Source organism: Lagopus muta, chromosome 9 (genome assembly GCF_023343835.1).
Source record: "Lagopus muta isolate bLagMut1 chromosome 9, bLagMut1 primary, whole genome shotgun sequence".
Lineage (NCBI taxonomy): Eukaryota > Metazoa > Chordata > Aves > Galliformes > Phasianidae > Lagopus > Lagopus muta.
The window spans coordinates 1490430-1509930 of NC_064441.1; the positions used below are offsets into that span (position 1 = coordinate 1490430).

Consider the following 19501-nt stretch of genomic DNA (forward strand, 5'->3'; position numbering starts at 1 on the left):
GAATGTGAGATGCCAGAAGGTGAAGCTGAGTTAGATTTGAGTTTTCATGCACGCTGGTGGTCAGAGAGAACACGAGTCGGGGGGAGGCACCACGTCCATCATCAGTCCTCAGCTGTGCTCCTCACCCAGCTACTCCTCCCCAAAGCAGGAGGGTTTATGCCCAGACAGAGGCAGGCTGGGCGCTGCCTCCCAGCTGCAGGCCAAGGTGCCGAGGTCTCCTCTGGTGCACATTTGTAGCCCCTGTTTTGGAAAAGGCGTGTGTGGTTTTCCATGGTGAGGGACTCGTTTGCTGGCAATTGTTTTGCCTGCAGTAGTTAGGAAGGCTGAGTAAGGGAAAGCAAAAGGAAAAATGGTCAGTTAGGGGGAAAGAAACAATGGTAAGTTAGAGTGAAAGCAGGAGGAAAATTTATTAATAGGCAACAGAAGAACTGTCCTGTGGTGCCTTTGAAAAAGTCGTGAGGCTGCTGTGTTGTTCTGACATGAATAGAGATGCGTCCTGAAGAGAAGCTCATTGAACAAAGTCTATCAATTTGTCTGCAAGGCTGGCTACTAATTAAGAACAAAATGTTTTATTTTCAGTGGAAAATGAGTAGCTTATGAAATTGTTTAACAAGTGTGTTGGCATACCAAGCCCATGGAAGCTTCCCATGCCACATGATCCCAACACAGCGTAGGGAGCACCAGTTCTGCGTGGCTCCATTGCTATGCTGGGTGTGCTTTGCAGGCAGTAGGTTTCATTCTGTTCTGTTTTCTGCTTTGCAGAGAACAATTTTCTGTATTTTCGGTAAATTCATTTCTATTGCGGAAATGGAAAAGAAGTGAAAAATTCTGTGTGTCTGATCATGGAGTTCACACGGTGGTTTTGTTTCGGGCTCAATTGATCCCAGTGATTCTCTGCCTGAGAATCCTCCCTTTTACAGGTGTATCATCATCCCCAGCCCTGCGGGTGGAAATCCTATTGATGGAGTGGTGCAGATCCTGCACGGATGGGTCGCTTACAGCCGCCCTGCAGTGGGGAGCTGCTGCCTTCTGGCCCTTTCTGTCTGCTCAAGCTAGAGTTGCCTCAATTATCCCCAGATTCATCAACAAAGTGTTGTTTTGTATGAAACCAAAATTACCATCTCCCTGGTTTAGCATCCCAGAACTCTCTGTTCTATCCCTTAACAAACACGTGGGGCTGCCAGTGCACCTGCAGCAGCCGCCAGCTCTGCTCTGGAGCCACGGGAAGCATCGCCACGTGCAGACCAGCAGCTGTTCCTCTGCTCATCACACTGCCTCTGCATCCCCACCCCATCACGAGGGTGTCCCAACATCACTTTTATTATAATTTTATTGCCAAATCAGGTGTGAGATTAGATGTTGGATGTTACATGTAATCTGCTCAGAAATCAAATTATGTGACCTCCAAGCCCACCGCCGCACCCTCCCGCTGCTTTGCTGCTCAATATGCAGCGTTCTGCTGTCATGAATACAAATAGAGGACAAATTAGAATCTACAGACAGCTGACCCGAGCTCCAGATTAGAGGCTGGGGGCTTGTGCTGCTTTCAGTGCTTTAATTACCATAGTCCCTATAGCCAGTTGAAGGACACGCGCAAAAATCATTTTTGTGACAAAAAAGCAAAGAAAGAAAGGCAAAGGCTCCCTCCTTCTCATTTGAATTTTTCAGTTTGATTGCATTTGCACTTCCATTGGAGCTATGCTAATTCGCTGCATGAAATTAGGTCTATTAATAAAGAATGCACTACTTTTGCAAGAGTATTTTCAACGGAGGGCTTTTTCTTTTTCTGCTTTGTTTTTGCTTCCTTCCTTCTGTTTGGGGCTGTCTGAACACAGCACCAGGGCCTTGAGGGCTTTTCCTGCCCAGCCCATTCAGGGAACTGAGATGTGCGATGAGAGCAATGCTGTGGGAGGGGGACGCATCCCTGGAGCAGTCATCCCAGCACGTGGCACCACATCCCCACGCGGCTTCGGGATCATCTGTGTGAGAGCATCGTGCAGAACAGCATTTAGAAGGTGATGCCCAGGTGAAACACAGGTGCCATAGAGCACGTCCTGCAATTGCAAGGAGGAGGAGGCCCTGCGAGGTGCTGAGAGCAAGCCCAGGTTGTATACATGCAGCTGAGCGAGGTTTGTTCCTTTGGAATCAATCCATCAATCAGTGTGGCTGTGCTGCCTGCTCTGGGGCTGGTGCTATCCCCACGCCTTCAATCCCCAATTTGCATTTTTGTGTTTCTCATGCGTGCTGGCCCAGTGTTGAATTGATTAGTTATGCCTAGCTGGTAAGCAGGGAAACATTTTTATATACTCTGGGGAAATAAATTTGGCAGAAAATCAGCATGAGTAGATTTAATTATCACTCGGAGACCTTTCCCTTTTCTGGCTTAGTGATCCTGAAACTCTGTGTTTCACTGAAATCTGTGTGGACGCTAAGCTTCGCTTCCCAATTTGTTCCTCCGCGCAATGATAAGCCAAGCAATTACTGGTTTATTGATTTTTCATCATGGCAAATTTAAAGTTGATTTTTTCCTGAAAAGGCAGGGGTGATTAAGTGTTTCCCCTCGGTTTAGTACAAGAGAGCTATGTGGCAGAATCTAATATCCTGAGGTCAACCTCCGCAGGCAGATAATACGGTGTCTCGGCCACGTGTTAAGGAGAGGAATCGGGGCTACAAATGTGATAGGATATATGTGGAGACAGTTTAATTTGCTCCATTTATATGAACAAGTCATGTGGCACATGCTTGGAAAACATCATTTTGAATGGGCTTGGAAATGAAGCCCACGTGGGTGGAAGAACAGGGAATGCAAACACGAGAGGCATTAGAGCACTCTGTGCTTGGAGGGAATTGTCTTAAAACCCAAATGAAGCAACTCTTCTGTGCTTAATTCACGGGTGCTACTGAAACGTTGGTGCAGCTGTAGTGTCACCTGTATTGCAGGTTGAACCTGGTGTGAAAAAGTAAGGTAAATTCTTTGAGTCTGAGAACGATGGGGTTTGTGTCTGAGCATTGCACGGCAGTCCTGGTGTTGAGTGGCTGCTTTGGAACACGTGGACTGACAGCTTTTACATCAAAATGGAAAGTGATGCTTCCCACAACAGTAGTTTTGTTCTTTTCTAAGTGGACTTTTACAGCTCACCCCTTTGGGATTTATCTCAGGGACGAGGTGTCCCTCGTGCTCACCTTTAACCTGTTGATGTGAGTTCTGGCAGAGCCAGCGTGCCACACAGTTGGGTTTCCTCATGATAGGGCCACGCATGGAGCATCCTGCTTCACTCTGCACTCTTTTGGTGACAGCCAAAAGCTGCACCTCGGTGCCAGTGGTATTACAGATGGCATCTGAATCTGCTACAAATGATTTGATTGCATGAGGTCAGGCCGTCGGGCTGTAATAAGTTAAAGTGCTTTACTCACTGATACAGAAATATATTAAGATGCCCTTAAGTTCATTAGTTATTGCCTTAGGTCGCAGTTGATGTCCAGTAAATTTTACTGAAGTTCATTGCTATGGCAGTGGAGTTAACTCAGGCTGGCTCTGTGTCACTCAGTGTCAAGGCTAAGAAAGAAGCCCCCTCCTGCCTCCAGCTGTTTGCCCTGGTTTGCGCAGGCCGTGGCACACTGGGATTGTGGAAGTGCTGAGCTTCCTTGTGTGGCACAGCTGTAGAATAGTGCAGGATGTGATTCAGGAAAGCCAATGACTGAAAAAAATTCAGTGCAGCACATTAGGAAGAACATCCAGAAGTGAAAACAAAGAGTATGCAGGATAACGTTGCTGCATGGACGCAGGCCTCCGTATCGGCCATCTCACAGCAGGGCCGTGCTCTTAGGGACAACTTGCACTCTGCAGGCGTGCAGTTTTGTGGAAAGCTTTGTTTAGAAGCTTTGTTTTTTTACCCTTAACTAAATGTATTTAAATTAGTAGGAATTGCTCTGACCAGCAGTAAGGCATAACTTGCAGATAGTTCTCCTGTTTTCAGAAGTGTATTAGTGATGATTCCAGAAATGGCAAAGAGCATAGCACGTAAGCATAATTTTTTACCATAAGTCACAGAATTATCATAGAACCACAGCACAGTTGGGTCAGCAGAGCTCACACAGCCCCCAGCATCAGCCATGCTTGTGCCTACCTGGAGTGAACTCACTGCTGCTCTTCTGCAGCATTATGAACGTACATATTTCGCCTGGAAGGTGCAGTGTTTCGTTTTAATCCTTGAGTTTGCATATGAATAGTCCAAGATTTGGCTTTATTGCATTGCACAAAGGCTGTGCGTGATGGCTGCAGAGAAATTGCAGTGCACCTTTATTTGAAGGAAAATGGATTAAAACCAACAACTTCCCTTATATCATCTGTGGAAGTGTCTTGTTTTTCGTCTCTGTTAAAATGCAAAGCAGCATTTGTCTGTTTTCATATGCATTTATGGAGGGAAGAAATTAGGTGGATTTTCTTCATGCTTGAAGCCCATTAACATGTGGGATCCATTAAGGGTTAGGATATCGGTGAGATGTGTCTAAATATTAAAATCACTTTGCAGCTGGTATCTGAGGCATTTCAGTAAGCACAGCAGGTATAATTAGCGTTTTATTTATGCCTCTGTGAAGATGAAGAGCTCCATGGGTAGATGATGACGATTCAAAGCTGAAACCCCAACTGACAAAGTTGTTTCATTTTCCTCCTGTCCCCCAAGAAAAATGCTCTGCTCCCTATTACGGGTGTATCATCAGCATCGTGTTAAAAACAGTTATTTCAAGTCCCTTCAGAGGTAGATTTTTAGATGAAGAATTGGCACCAGTTTCTGTTGCATGGCTGCTCTGGAAGGGGTGGTGGGGCTGGGGTTGGGCCTGTAAAAACCAGCACAGGTTCAGCTTTTAGCTACTTCCATTCTGCAAGTGGAAATACAGATGAAGTTGTGCTCTCTCTCATGGGGTGATTTATTAATTCTTTTATAAATTAAAGGTCTGGAAATTGTCTTCAAAGTTTAAGACAGACAAAAAATAAAAATTGCTTCTGTATTTCATTAACGTTGCGTATTTTACCGTCGTCTTTATGGCATTTATTTGTGCTAAAGGATAAGTCTGAGACAAGCATCAGTTAAGGTAATGGGATTGTAAAGCAATCACATAATTAGTTATCTGACTTCAATCATTTACAACAAATTTATAGCTACCTATTGAAAAGCTGCTTCTGGAAGGGAAGATAAACAAGGGCAGGAGACGGAGTGCAGGGCAATGGGCTTCTCCATTCCTGTTCACTTATTTTCTCCATTTAAAAGAAGACAAAAGAAAACCAAAAGCCACACAAACACAGCTCCCTTCTCCAAAAAGCACAGCACAGAAACCCACAGAATTCTCCTGAAAGAAATATAAAGCGTGATTATCCCCTGAATATTTCACTTAAATTCTGAGGTTTGGTCTTTAAATTTCCATTAATTTTCACTGTTTGCTCTGTTGAGGTTTTCATTTGTCAAAATTGTTAGCTCATGGGTATTAGTTACGCAAATATTGATGTGTAGCTTTGGCCTGTTCGCTATCAATTGAAATCAGGAAATCAATAGACTTAATAGCTCCTCATTACCCAGTTGATGCATTTGCAGAGCTGAGCTGAGCACTGTCAGTGAGCGATCAATTCGGTCACCAGCTCTTACGTGGTCACCACTGGGATGGGCTCCATGCTGCTGGCTGTGTGCTGGGCACAGTCCTTCCCAACCCCCCGTGGGGCAGCCCAGAGCTGGGCAGTGGGGCAGCACGGCTCCTGCATGCTGGGGAACACAGGGGGCTGCACAACTTGTGTACCCTGAAGGTCGCTCCTCAGGTGGCTGTGGCACTTAGAGTGGTTTCATTGTAGGTACGAGCCCTTACCAGGTGGAAAATGATGCAACAGTGTGCTAGTTTGTCCAGTTGTGAGTTGTCAAGTTTTAAAGTGAATCTAAGTGAAAGGTAGGCAGCCTTGCAAAGGTGGGCTGGATTTTGGGAGAGAGGCATTCCTTTGCATTCATACATGTTTGTAATGTGCAGGACTTGTTGTAAAGGCAGGATGCGTGATGCCTTGTTGATGCAGTGCGATTCTATGATAAGTACACAGCAGCTCCTTCCGATGCACTCTGTGTCCACACTGTGTATGGATGGGGTCTGAGCAGATCCTGCGTAAGTTCCATGCTGCCCTGGATCTTCAAAGAGCCTCTGGGTAATGGAAACCTACTGGCATGGTAAGGGATGGATGCTTCCCTAGTGTGGTGGGCAGTCCAAGATTGCTGAGCTATCTGGTGATGCAGCTAAAAGGACCTGTTAGACTCGAACTGCAGTCACACAGAAAGATCCACGTTTGGTCCAAATCTACGTGCACATCACTGCACTGCATCTAAAAGTGCCAAAGTTCCAAGCACCGAGCAGCAAAGTGTTTGCTGGTGAATAATTTTTAGTCTGGTGTTATTGTGACGAAGTTGTGTCATTCACTTTAAGTATTTTTCTTTCCTGGAAATCAGTTATTAAAATCAAAGAAAAAAATCCAGACACTCGGTAAACATGTAAGATGAGTGAAATACAGGCTAACTTAATGATATTTAAGATGATATACATAATTATAACAGAAAGGTCAGGGTAGGTGGCAGTTTTCCCAAGTATATGGAGTGTCAGAAAAATCCCCAAAGCGAATGTTTTAATTGAGTTATGTTTTCTTTCCTTCGTGCTGAAGCATTAAGGCATTACCCCATTCCTGGGCTGCGCTCCTATAATTTCACGTGGCAAAATTCCCAGCTCTGCATTTTGACAGTGAAACCACATCATATGTAGGCTCCTTCCAGGAATGAAATACAACTTTGTGTTTGTCTCCAAATCATCACTTGCTTTTTCATTTTAAACCAAAATATATTTAATGTACAGGAAAATAAATTTTACAAGGGCGAAGATGAAGCGAACGCCATTTCTGAAGTGTGAGAGATCTGTGAAAAGCAGTGAGCCAAACAGCTGCGACAGAAAGAAGGGAGAAGTGGATGGAGGAGAGCCAGTGAGACACAGGCAGACTGCGTGGGGTGGGGTGGCTCCGTGGGAGCAGCAGTGGAGGCTGTGGGTCCCCGGCTCCCCCCTTTCACACCCTGCCTCCGGGGCTCGTACTGAGGGAGCAGGGGTTGGCAGAAGGGGTCGAGCAGTGTTGTTGCCCACTTAGATTTGGTGTTTGTGGGCAGAGTGCAGCTTACAGCAGGCAGTGCCAACAGAAGCAGAACACTGGGCAGGAGCCTTTTAGCCTTCTTAGGCACCAAGGCCTCCTGCCAACAGGAGATGGCCCTGCGGGGCTCCATGCTGGAAAGTAGGGAATGTGACCTCTCTATACCTGTTCCCCAGAGGGGTTGTGTATTAGAACTGTTTTCTCCAATAGCAGTTGGAAGGAAGTAGGTTTTTCCATTTCTGCAGAAATTGAGGGGAAAATGTGGAGTTAAGCATTGTGACCTTTAGGTGAATTATTGCAAGTTTTCTGTAGGATCTCTGCTTCACTCAGTGTTGCTTCATCTCGGACAACCTTTCCTTAGCAGGAGCCAGTAACTCACTTCTCATTACTCAGTGTGCAGATCTGTACTGCTGCTATCCAGGCGTCATCTTAGAGTGTTGTCAGGAACTTCTGCCCAGGCTGCTTTGGGGCTCACCAGGCTCTGAAGGGCCGCATGAGTTGGTGCCTTTGTGACAGTGGTGTGCAGTGGGTGCCCGTTGGCCTTGGTGGGATGTGAAGAAGGGAGCAAGGACAGAGGTACAGCGGGCATCAGGGGGAAGAGCTTGAAAGCAGAGCACGCTCCTCAGTGCAATGGATTTTATCCGATGCTTTCTGTACCCCAACACAGCTCCATCTTTCATTTAGCCACTTACTTTGTATTCGGTGTTTGAGGGTAACCAGGGTGGTTCTCACTCCCGTGCACTTCCCCTGACGTGTTGCTGAGGATCAATAGGTGCACTGGGATATGAGCATGGCGGTCACTGCAGCAGCCGGCAGCACTGCGCAGCGCTGGGAGCTGCTCCAGCACAGAGCTCAGAGCACAGCTTGTGCTGCCACTGCTGGTGGTACCTTGTGCTGGGCAGGGCCCGGCTCTGCTCCCTTGGTGCCTGCAGTGGGGAGCGGTGGGTGTGGAAATAGTTTTATTTGTCTGAAAGCCTTCGAGAGACTCGGAGAAGTTCAATATAGACAAATTGTTACATATTAAGCGTATGCGTAATATATCCACTCGTTAGTTTGTACATACAATACAGGGGTTATTTGGGATGCAGATACATAAAAGATAGAAGAACCCAGTAATTGCCTTTAAGATCAGAGCACAAAGCATTACCTTGGATTTTACAAGGCCAGCAAGCAACAAAAGAGCAGTAATTTATGAGCTCAGCGTAAAAGAATAGCATAATTGCATTAAAAATTAATGCTAATGAACACTAAAATGGGGAAGGTGGTTATGATGAAAGTTTGTATTCATCTTCCCTGGTTTGAATGATGGCTAGTGGCTTGATTAATGGCTTAATTTCTATCAATTAGCAGGGAAAAATCTCCTACGAGACAAGGGTAAATTGCGCATCGAATTACATATCTTGCTTTTGTGCTGAGAAAAGAGAGCTGCGTGCCTCCGACGTGGGCTGCAGTGACAAATGCAGCGTGCCCTGCTCTGGCTGTGGGGGCTCAGGTGGGGGCACTGGCTGCACTGCCTGCCCCACTGCCTGCCCCCCGCACCCTGCCCAGCACTGCTGCCTGCCCCTGCACGGGCCCACCTTGGCTCTGCCCTGGGTGAATGCCTGAGGAGGCTGCGGAGTTCAAGTGGGCTTGGGAAATGGGGAGGGAGGTGAATGTGCATGCAGAGCATAGAGCAGAAATCCAGGTGTTCCCAGGTCATGTATTTCTGGATTCCTCGTTGTTGTCTGTTTGATTTTACCCCTGGTACTTCTGTTAACAAAGAGAGATGCTGCTGTGCAACCTTGTTTACTATGAAAGGTAGATTATGTGGTCATAATATGTTAAAGCAGTGCAATGTAAGCACTCATACTTACAGTTGGATGTGAAGAACACAAATTAGCATTAAAACCTCTCCCTGGCCACAGCAGCTCAGTGTGGAGCCTTGCCTGGGGATGCTGCCACTTTGGGTGGAGCCCTGGGTAAAGCCAGGGGATGGGGATCTTTCTCTGCAGTGGTGGTGTTTGCTCTGCTGTCTGTTGGGGTCTTCTACCTGTCAACTCGTGAGAAAAAGAACAAAATAAATTGCAACTCTTCTTCTGGAATGGCCTATCTGTAAGAGGTGGCCCCAACGATCCCGACGCAGTAGTTAGCTTGTTTTGCTCACGGTAGCACAGTAGAAGGACTTGCTGGGCAATGAGGTAGTATTGATTTCTTTTTTGTCTGTAGCCTCTCAGCTTTCTGACTCCATTATTCTTGATTTTACTATGAAATACATATCCTTTCTACTGACATCTGACAAACAACACATGGAAGTCATTTTATCTACCAATAATGTGTTTGTCAAAAAATATCACGCACTAATGGGTTATGCTTCCTCCAGTCCATTTTCCCAAGTTAATGTCACCGATGTAATTCTCAACATTTAGTGATTTTTGCCCTCAATAATTTGTCATCCCCACCGGTCTGAGTAAGACCCGGACAGAAGGCAGTGACAGGCAGAGAGCAGCTGATCCCAAATCCATTCTCCTGTCTGTATGGCTGACCCCCACTTCCAACGCTGTGACTACCAAGTGCCCCCGAGCTGGAGCACCCTGGTGAAGGAGGATTTCCTCTCTCTGGCAAGGCATTGGCCTGTTTGTTTTTACACTTCCTATGGGACCATCAGAAACCTTTTTTTAAAATAGAATTCCTCAGCAGCAGGCCAGCAGGGCTCTGAAACACGGGCCGAGATAAAAGCGTGCAGTGAAAAAAAGGAGTGAAGGTTCAGTTGTCACTACAGTCAGACATAGAGGTAGAGATGAGATTAACTGAGCTGGGAATCTGAAGAAGCAGAAACTGAAAGTAAAGTAAATACTCTTTTTGATCAGATGTATTGTAATGAGCAGGCAGCACAGAGGTGATAACTTAGCTTGCAATGAGAACACAGGGCAAAGCTCGTTGCTGTGGACATCCACAACTGAAGCCAAACTCCCCTCGATACCAGCAGAAGCAGTTGTGCTACTTCATGCAGATTGGGCTCCCTGAAGTATTGGCTCTGGCCACTAATCCTCACCTGCAGGAAGTTCTCATGCCATAAATCTGGTGACTGTACTGCAAGGACTTCTCTCAAAATTCTTACATTAACATCTTGAATGTTGGCATGCATTTCAGCAGTGCCAACTCACTGTTGTTAGCTGTACTAAAGAAGAAAGGTTTTGTGTCTTCTTTGTAAAAGAATCTTGTAGGCTGCATTGCAAGCAGTGTATGCTGTGGTAAAATACAGTGAGTGCATTGCTTTGGCACAGCATTTATTGCAGGCTTACAGTAATGTATACTGACACTACACCTTCTTTTTGTAGACCAAGCCACCCTGGTAGAGCAAGTGAAACGAGTGAAAGAAATTGAAGCTATTGAAAGTGACTCCTTTGTTCCACAGACATTCAGATCAAGTAAAGAAGTCAAAAAGGTAAGTTTGCAAAGTCCTTTCTTGGTGCATAATCCCTTCCAAGTCAGGTGGGAGCTACACTGTGAATACGATTGACAGAGCTGACCTTCCTTAATGCCACCACCGGAATCAGCTTTTGGACAAGGACTCTCCTATGTTGCTGTGTGGGTGAAGGAAGGATACCTTTAAGCATGCAACAGTGTCCATGAAATGCAGCTGCTTTGATAGTGTGACTGTGCTGCACAACTCCAATTTTAAAGTCTTTTAAAATTGTATGCAGTCATGAAGATGTTTTTAAAGAAAAGCAGAAGAATTAAAATGCAAAAGTAATCAGGCATTTATGTTGTAGTTAAAGGTAGAGATCAGTATTTTTTATTCTGCTTAGCTGGAATCAGAGTTCAAGCCCATGTTTACTCACTGAAACAAAATGGCATTGTTTTCAGACAGCTTTTGAAAACCTAATGTGAGACGTCCACATTTCAGGACTTCATCTGCATTTGGCTGCCAGCTCTTCTGCAAACTCAGGCCCTGCTTTGGAAGCACACAAACAAAGGGTTGCTTCAGTTTTCCCCCCTGACAACAAAGCGTTTTGAATCACCGCTGTGCGTTTCCCTGAGAACATGCATTTTCTTTTCAGAAATATCCGAGAAGCTCACAGCGCTTCTTCAGAAAGCGATCCCACCACCAAAGCTCTGCCACTGCCCTTGGCAGTACCTTCTTCCACTCTGTGTGTCTGTGAGTCCGTGCCCAACCCGTGCATGCTGAGAAGCATTCGCAGGAGGATCTTTCTGTGGGCATGTGCTGCAGTTCAAAGAAGGCTGAATGCTCGGCTAAGATGCTGTCGTGTGTGGGAGTCCGAGGATGAAATGCTCACTGTGTTTCTTTCTTTTTAGTCAGTAGAGCCTCCCGAACTAAAGTACGAACCTGTAACTACAGGAGCAGGATCTGTCGAAGCATCTGCCCCCGAAAAAGAAACAGTGCCTGCCAGTATTCCTACTGCCATCAAATACCAGGATGATAATTCTTTAGCACATCCAAATGTAAGTCTGGTGATATTTTTCTTTCAGAACAACACGGCCCATTGAATGTGGCCAGGTTCATGAGCCCTCACAACAGCCGTGCCATGCTGCTCATCAATTAGTCTGTGGTCTGAAGAGTATTTACCAGTGGGCCACTCACTGGCTCAGAACAGATTACTTTCCTTGCATAATCCAACGGAGGAGAATTACAAACAAGGAGCTTCTTTTGGCTAAAAGACAAATGGATACAAGTGAAACATTTTTGTTTTGTATTTTCACTCGCATTTCAGCTGCTGTCTTTTTTTTTTTTTAAGAATTAGGATGTTAAAAATGATTTGCCATAATTAAACTAATGCAAATTGCAAATAATGGATATGGCTACCAACAGTGTGAGACCACCAACAGATTCACTGTTTTAGGGGGAGATTGAAGCTAGACCATGTTGGCTTTCAAAAACACTGATGTCTCAACCTTGACTTTTGTATTTATGTCAGTATTTTGACCCCTGTATGTAGCTGGGCTTCTTAGCACTGACGTTTCATGTACATATTTCAACATGTTATAACAAATTGAAGTTGTGTCTACTTTTGTTCTTCTCCCCTTCATCTCTCAGCTGTTCATTGAGAAGGCAGAAGCAGAAGAGAAGTGGTTCCAGAGGCTGATTGCTCTGCGGCAGGAAAGGCTGATGGGCAGTCCGGTGGCCTGAGCAAACTGCTGCAACCATCCAGTATGAGTTCTGTGAGCGCTGCGAAATCCCACCGCCAGATTGTTCTGTTTTTGTCTTTTGAGAGGATTTTAATAGTCAGTAGGAGTTGTACAGAGAATAAATATTTCATCTGAATACACATAACGTTCCATCCTGTGCTTTTTCCCTAGCTCATTGCTGCGTTACTTGGGTTGCTGAGAAGGGAAGGCTATGATAGCCGTGTAATTTGCTTTTTTTTAATACTGGATTCCCCTTGGGTGCAGACTTGACAGCCCAAGGAGACGTAATTTTATACTTCCCAATCCCCCCAAAATATATAACCATGTAGCAGTTTAAAGATAAATGAAAAAAAATAAGACTGTCAAAGAAAGTTCAGATTTACCAATGCTCAGACGGTTGCAGTACAAATGATACCACCCTGGGCCATTAGATCTTTTGCAGCTGAAGAGGATTCAGGGCAAATTATATTGCTGTTATCTCTTCTTCCTTCCACTCAGCCGTACGGGAGCAGTGTTTGAATCCTGAACATCTGTGGGCAGTCTCATTGCCGAGGGGCCTCCTGAATTGATGCTCTCGCCCGCCTGCCTCTCACCTCCTACCTCGCTTTTGGTGGTCTTGAGTGGAAAGAAATGCTGTTCCCAATTTTCCTGAGTGTCTACCCACTGCTGTCAGCATCTTGGAGTTTATTTAAGGAAAAACGATGTTATTCTTTTAAATAAATGTGTTACATTTTCAGCAGTTCTCAATAGCTGTATTTCCTACGCAATTTTAAGCGTATTAAAATGATTGATATGCAGTAAAAGACAGTTTTCCCTGCATTCTTCATGGGCAATAATATACAGATTGTGTCTATTGATGCAGACCTTTGTCGAAAAGAATAATGGCATGCAGAGAGGCTGTTCTCAGTGTCTGAAGTTTCCGTTTGTCCAAGCGTGTCTTTAAAATAATGCAAGACGAGTCAAATTGGACCGTATCAAATAAATATAGTTACCAAAAAAATCTGTCCACCATCTACCTGAATCTGAGAGAGAAATAACATAGGAATGTATTTATTTTGGGCTGTCTAGCAGATCTGTGAAAAAACCATTATATTGGTAGGAGACTGAAATAAGCCTGCAACTTCTGGACATAAATATCTCAGGGGAAATTACCTACATCAGCTCTCCTTTGTGAATGAAGAAATTAATAAGGTTTGTGTTCGTTTGGGTTTTTTTAAGTTTACTATTCCTAAGTGGAGGAGGAAGATTCTGGAAATGTACTTGGATCATCTTCTTTTTGTTGAGATCATTGATGTAATGAGAAAATGTATTAAATTTGCACTTCACACATTTTCAATTTTTCATTATGAATGGTGTGGGTTTTGCTTGATCCCACATTAAAAGGGCAATCTGCCTGCAAGAAAAATTGGGAAGAAAAAAGTTTCCCTTCCTCCATTTCAGCATTTTCAAGTAGCAAATATTTGTTATTGTCCTTTATTCTAATCACCTGCTGTGTGTCTCTTATAGTAAATAAAAACAGTTTGATCTCCATAGAAGGTGCAGGATTAAATTCCTCTTTACCACAGATTATTTCCAGTAATTCTGGTATTTTTATTTGATGCAAAATTGTTCTTATTTCATTTGCATCCCCTGTAGGTTATTAAGAAAATTGTACACAGCAGTCTAAGTGAGCAAGGCTTAGTGGGAGTAATGAGGTTTAGCTTCTAATCAGTCAATAACTATGTTTGTCCATCAGGTCCATACTGAAGGAGAATTGTGAGCAAGATCTGGAAGGAAAAAGTGTTTAGATCCTCTGAGATGAGAAGAAAGTTGAAGATAAAGTCCTGTACTGAGGTATGCCAAACATAACTTGGATGCTGAACGATGTCAAGATGATTTCTATCACCTTCTGCCCCCTTCCCAACTCCTGTCTTGAACGTTCGTTATGCATACTTGACGTTTATGGAGTTGTTGGTGCTGGGAGAAGGGCTTGGCAGGACTGGGTTGTAAACTAGATGTGGTCTGTTACAAATTAGCCAGTGTCCTCCTTGTTAGGAACCTGCAAGTTCATACAACACAGATGTTTAAAGCTGTCTAAACCCAGTCTGTGATGCTCAAGTGTGTGATTAATGAAGGTAAGATTTCACTTGGAGTTATTACCAATCTTAGCAATGCCAGGTGTGGTATCTTGCAAGTGAGTTTGAACCATGCCATGGATTCCCTTGCCGCATACAGTGAGGCTGGATGTTCCAACAGTGACCCCTGTGATGTCAGTGCCCTCCTGCAGGGTTTGTTTGCAGTGAGTGTCGGTGCTTTCCAAAGCTGAGTCCTACCAAAGAGGTGCTGGATCAGCACTCTGCCCTCAGAACCTGCTGTTGCTGATTTTACAGCTTACACTTTCAGCAAAAATAGGAGCTGTTCCACTGAGTTTGCTCCTGCAAAGTAAAGGTTGTATAAGGCCAGTCTGTAGGGTTATAAGTGTAACTGTTTACTACAGCACTCCTGATTCAAGCTGTGTAAACTCTCTGTTTCCTTATTTTGCTTTTACTTGAATAGCATCCTGTGATAAATTATTCATTTTCCTGTCAAAGCTAGACAGATATTTGAGCATCAGAAGTATGGAAGTATGGAGGGGGGCAGCAACATTACAGACAAACTCGATTCTATAGCCAGTGTTGCAGGACTAAACATAATTTTGGAAAACCTACTGCTTAAAATTACTTTGGCTTTGGATGTATTTTCAAAGGGTTGTGTCCAAATACATGTGCACTCCATAAGCTCCACATGTGGGGCATTTTTGCTTGAGGAAAACATAAATGTATTACCTAATGGGATAACCAGATACAGTTTTTATTAAGTGTGTCATAATACAGACATGAAACTCATCTTAATGTGCACAGATTAATCACCATGGTCCTGGAAAAATGCAGTGCTGTCTTTCAACCCACGTGTTTCTTGAGCCAGAGAAAAAAATCATACCTTCCTACAATAATCCTGCTTTCTTAGCATCTTTGCTTCTGAGGTTTTCCAGTGTAAACCATTGCAATTTATGACTCTTACCTATTAAGACTGTATTTCTTCTTGCTGTATTTTCCACTTTATTCCATCCTCCTGGTGAACATGAATGGATTCCTGATTAGAAAGGGAAAGAAGCAGTTGTTTGTTCACCACCCAACTCAGTGTTGGGTGCGTTGTGTCCTTAGAGACATCTGTGTAAGGTTTTGTCATTCAGGACCTGTGGCAGCGTGTCTCAGGTACAGTTGGTTGCAACACAAAGTACCAAACTACCTTAAATCTGACTTAGACAAATCATGTGTAGGAGTGAAAAGATAATGCTGTAACTTGATCTATTCTGACTTCTGGTAGTCAGCAAAGACCTCTACCCCTAGAAATTACATTAGCAAACTCATTTCACTTAGCCTGCCAAACAGCCACCATCAATTAAAATCAAGCCAGGCTGATTTTGATTTGATAACTTTCAGGTAAAATGTTCACTAGCCCTTGAGTCATCCGGCATGTCCACAACTATTTTTTTTTTTTTAATTATAATAATTGCTTGAAAATCAGCTGCGTTTACTTTTAAATTGTGGTTACAATACTTTAGACAGATTTCTGTAGCTCTGACAACACGGCTGGCCAGGAGATCAAATTTTGCTACTTCTGCTTAAACCTCTCAGATATGAACAGGACTGAGTGGTCCTGAAGGCCATTTTTGCATCAGTAACCCAAAACCAACCTTCCCGATGATCACAGTTTTCCATTTGTCATGTTACCAGAAGGAAGTTATTTTTAGCAGAGATCCTTGAACTCTAGAAACCTGTTTTAGAAGAGATCAGCTCGAACCCATGACTTAATCCGCCTATGCCACAAGGCTGCAGTGACTTCAAATTGTAGCAGTAATAATAAGCGATGCTATAAGTAACAGTGCTCCAGAATTTAAGCTATTCACCATTTGACATGATTTGCTTTTTCTGTTCCTGATTGTTCCCTGCCCTCTTTGTCTTACTCCTTTGCTGAGACCTAGGGGAAAAAAAATAGAGGTGGCTGGGCCAGATTGTATGACACCAGGGAGCAAGACTTAGGCTCTGAGTCACCCTGGAATTGCTGCTCCAGGACAAGATGTACCGTGATACTTCACTCCTTCTGATGGAAACAGGAGTTGAAGCTCAGCCCAGAAAGGGGCAGAAGGAGTTCAGCTCCCCACAGTAGCAGAGAGCTGCATTTCACTGCTAGCTGGGCTCCCTCCCAGCATGGTGCATGCACTTTGCAAGCTGAAAATTATTTTTCTAGTGCGATTTAAACTCAGGTAAAAATGGAAATCACTACTTGGCTATTGGTTTTGCTTCTTTAGAAGGGCAGTATGGATTAGGACTGCATGGCATAGTCTCGCATTGGTGACATGAGGAGCATCTCAGCCCTTGGGCACGTTTTGGGGTGCAGGATTCTGAAAACACTGCAGCTTGAAGGTGCTTTCTCATGGCTTTGAGCTGCTGCTGTGAGAGCCTCGTTCCCACTAGATGTCTCTGCAGCCCCGAGCAGCTGCCATACGACCCACGGTGGCCATATAAATAAGATGCATGTGGCCATATAAACAAGAGTACGCAAACTATCTTTGCCTTTTTGTCTCCTACCTGCAGCTGCAGTTAGGGTAACCAGACACAGCAGTTTGCCTCATCACTTGCTGGTGCCTTAGAATCTAAATCTTGTCACACAAAAAATACCCATCAAACAGGTAAAATCCTCTGTATTTTGTGTATTCCCTGGAGCACCATGCAGGAAGAAGCAGCGTGTTCACCCCATCCCTTGCCAGCACAAAGCACTGACCTGGGCCGGGCAGCCAGCACTGCTGGAGGCACAGCATGGCTGTCCCCATCCTCTGGGCTGCCACTGCTCACATCTGCTGCCTGCAGCGCTGCGTCCCCCCATCGCAGAGCTGAAGGGAAGACATAAACAAATTTCATAGTTGTTATTAGTGGAAACTGAACGCAGCCAACATTTGTAAAAATGTCAGATGTGGTTTTGGATACCTTCTTGGTGAATTTCAGAGTGTTTTTCTGTAGGCTATGGGCGTATTATTTCAGTATTCATACCAGTTACAGAGCTGGGTGACTATGTGAATTGATGACACATTTAAATAAAATATTAATGTAAATGTTATTACATGTCTACTGCTAGTTGCTTGTAGTAGAATGATGCTTTTATCTGACACTTACCAACAATTTATAACAAACTGCCTTTGCAAAATGCTCTGCATCAGGCTGACGTTAGGGATGGAATGCAATCAGTTTTTAACAACGCTATCAAAAGGCTTCCACTAAAAATACACTCCAGCCTCTGGAAATGGCAGTGCATCTTTAAGGCCACCCATAAAAGGGCTTCACAGTAAAAATGTAAGAAGTCAGGATTCCTCATTTATGCCAATACATTTTAAATTTAAATAGTAACTGCTGATCCTTACAAAACGGACGGGGGTTGAGCTCTGATTGTCTGAGCCCTCTCAAATTACCTTCAACCTTGCTTCTGACATTGCTGGGCAGCGCAGGGCAGGCTGCAGCACAGAACAGATCTGAGCCCCAAGTGATCTGCTGCCAGGCTTCTTCCAAAATAGTTCAGAAAAAGGACCTATGTTTAATATACTCTGCCGGTTCTCAATAGCTAGAAAAGCAGAACTAACACTTTCTGGAAGTTAGGGACTGCAGCAAATGTAATTAAGAAGTATTGTGCAATAAAAGCTTTCTTCAGAACTGATTAAAACCCTTCCTCGCTATTAAAATCAACAATTAGTACCCATGTTACTTGTGAAGGCAGTCATACGCTGTGATCATTTCTGAACTGGATTAACTTGATGTTGTGATAACGTGCATTTAATAGCCTTGTTTTCTACAGGACTTATTTAAATATGGCTTTAATATTCCCTGCTCAAGGAGCAGGATTTGTTTTTAGTTTGCGAGACAAACAGCCTAAGGCAGGCAGGATCTTCTGAATTAGTTCAATTATGTGAACAAACATGGCACTGCCTGAGCTGTGGTCACTGATTTTGGATGGTGGAAAAATGGAGCTCCATGTGGTGCAGATGGGCTGAAGCTGGAAGGAAGAAGCTTGGTTTTCAGATTCCTGTGGAGATTGGCTCTAGCAGGCACGAGGTAACTGAAGTCACTCCTACCTGCCTGATTTACAGCCCCTGGGGATGTGATGCTACACATTTGGCACTTCTCTTTGCTCGATCTTACAGCCTGGTGGCTGAATTCTTGGCTCAGTTTTGCCCCAAGAGTATCATAGAACCATAGAATCATAAAGGTTGGAAAAGCCCTTCAGGATCCCATGGAGACCAGGCAGGTATTTGGGGGGTGTTTGTTCATTAAGAAAAGGGAGGGGGGGAGACAGTATATTTTATATGCCTCAGTTTTCACTCTGGTAAACAAAAAGAAGAACAGAAGAACAGGACACAAAATTAGGGCTAATGAAGACAAATGCAGTTTCACTGAATGAAAAATTGAACTCAGGAATTCATCGCTACAAGATGTAATTAAAGTCGAAAGCTCAGAAACTCAAATGGGCTCACTGTTTACACAGATGATGGAATAAATAACACCAAAATACTTCTGAAAAGAAACAAAAGCTTATCCTGCAGTCTGGCAATAACTCTGTATGGCAATGATGAGCAATTGCAAAAGCAGGCTGTGCCCCACACAGCTGCTGTGCACTTTCTAGTGGTTTCTTATGAAACATCCAGACATGAGAACTTGTAAATAAGACACTGGACACCACAGAGACTTCAGGGTAACCCAATCTGGCAATTCCTGCAGTTCTTGCCCTGATGTTTTGTAAACAGCTATCAAATAAGTCAAGGAAATCAAAGATTGATTTTGAAGAGGAAGCAGATCTCTCACGCTTCTCTGAATCTAACAGAATGAGTTTCACCACTTCCTCCAGCTGCCTTAAAGACACACAAAAGTCCCATCCTTCAGCTGCCGATGCCTGACAGGTACAGGAGGCCTCCACTCTACCTGACACAACACGAGGATCTCTCTTGCAGTCTAAATGATACTTGCTGCCCAGACAGCAGCGCACAAGCATTACTTATTAGCTCATGCATTATTGATAGCCCTCTAATTTGTGTGTGATGGGAGGAAGTTGGTCTGCAGTAAGTTATAAATGGAAGGCCATCAACAACTTGCAGGAGTCAGTGATGGTCCTATACATAGCACAGCCCCACACTCACTCAGTTGGTGCCAC

The 19501-nt window shown here is 44.1% G+C and overlaps 2 protein-coding genes across 3 annotated transcripts in view; both read left to right on the forward strand.

Moving 5' to 3' along the window:
* RSRC1 (arginine and serine rich coiled-coil 1) overlaps positions 1-12989 on the forward strand; it is a 111627-nt gene extending 98638 nt beyond the window's left edge. The window contains exons 9-11 of the mRNA XM_048955452.1: positions 10477-10583; positions 11456-11602; positions 12195-12989. Of these exons, the coding sequence (XP_048811409.1) occupies positions 10477-10583; positions 11456-11602; positions 12195-12287 (347 nt within the window). The 3' untranslated portion in view covers positions 12288-12989. The remainder of the gene's footprint in view (positions 1-10476; positions 10584-11455; positions 11603-12194) is intronic.
* The window catches only part of GFM1 (G elongation factor mitochondrial 1), a 161043-nt gene that overhangs the window by 105002 nt on the left and 36540 nt on the right, over positions 1-19501 (forward strand). The gene's annotated exons all lie outside the window — the stretch shown is intronic.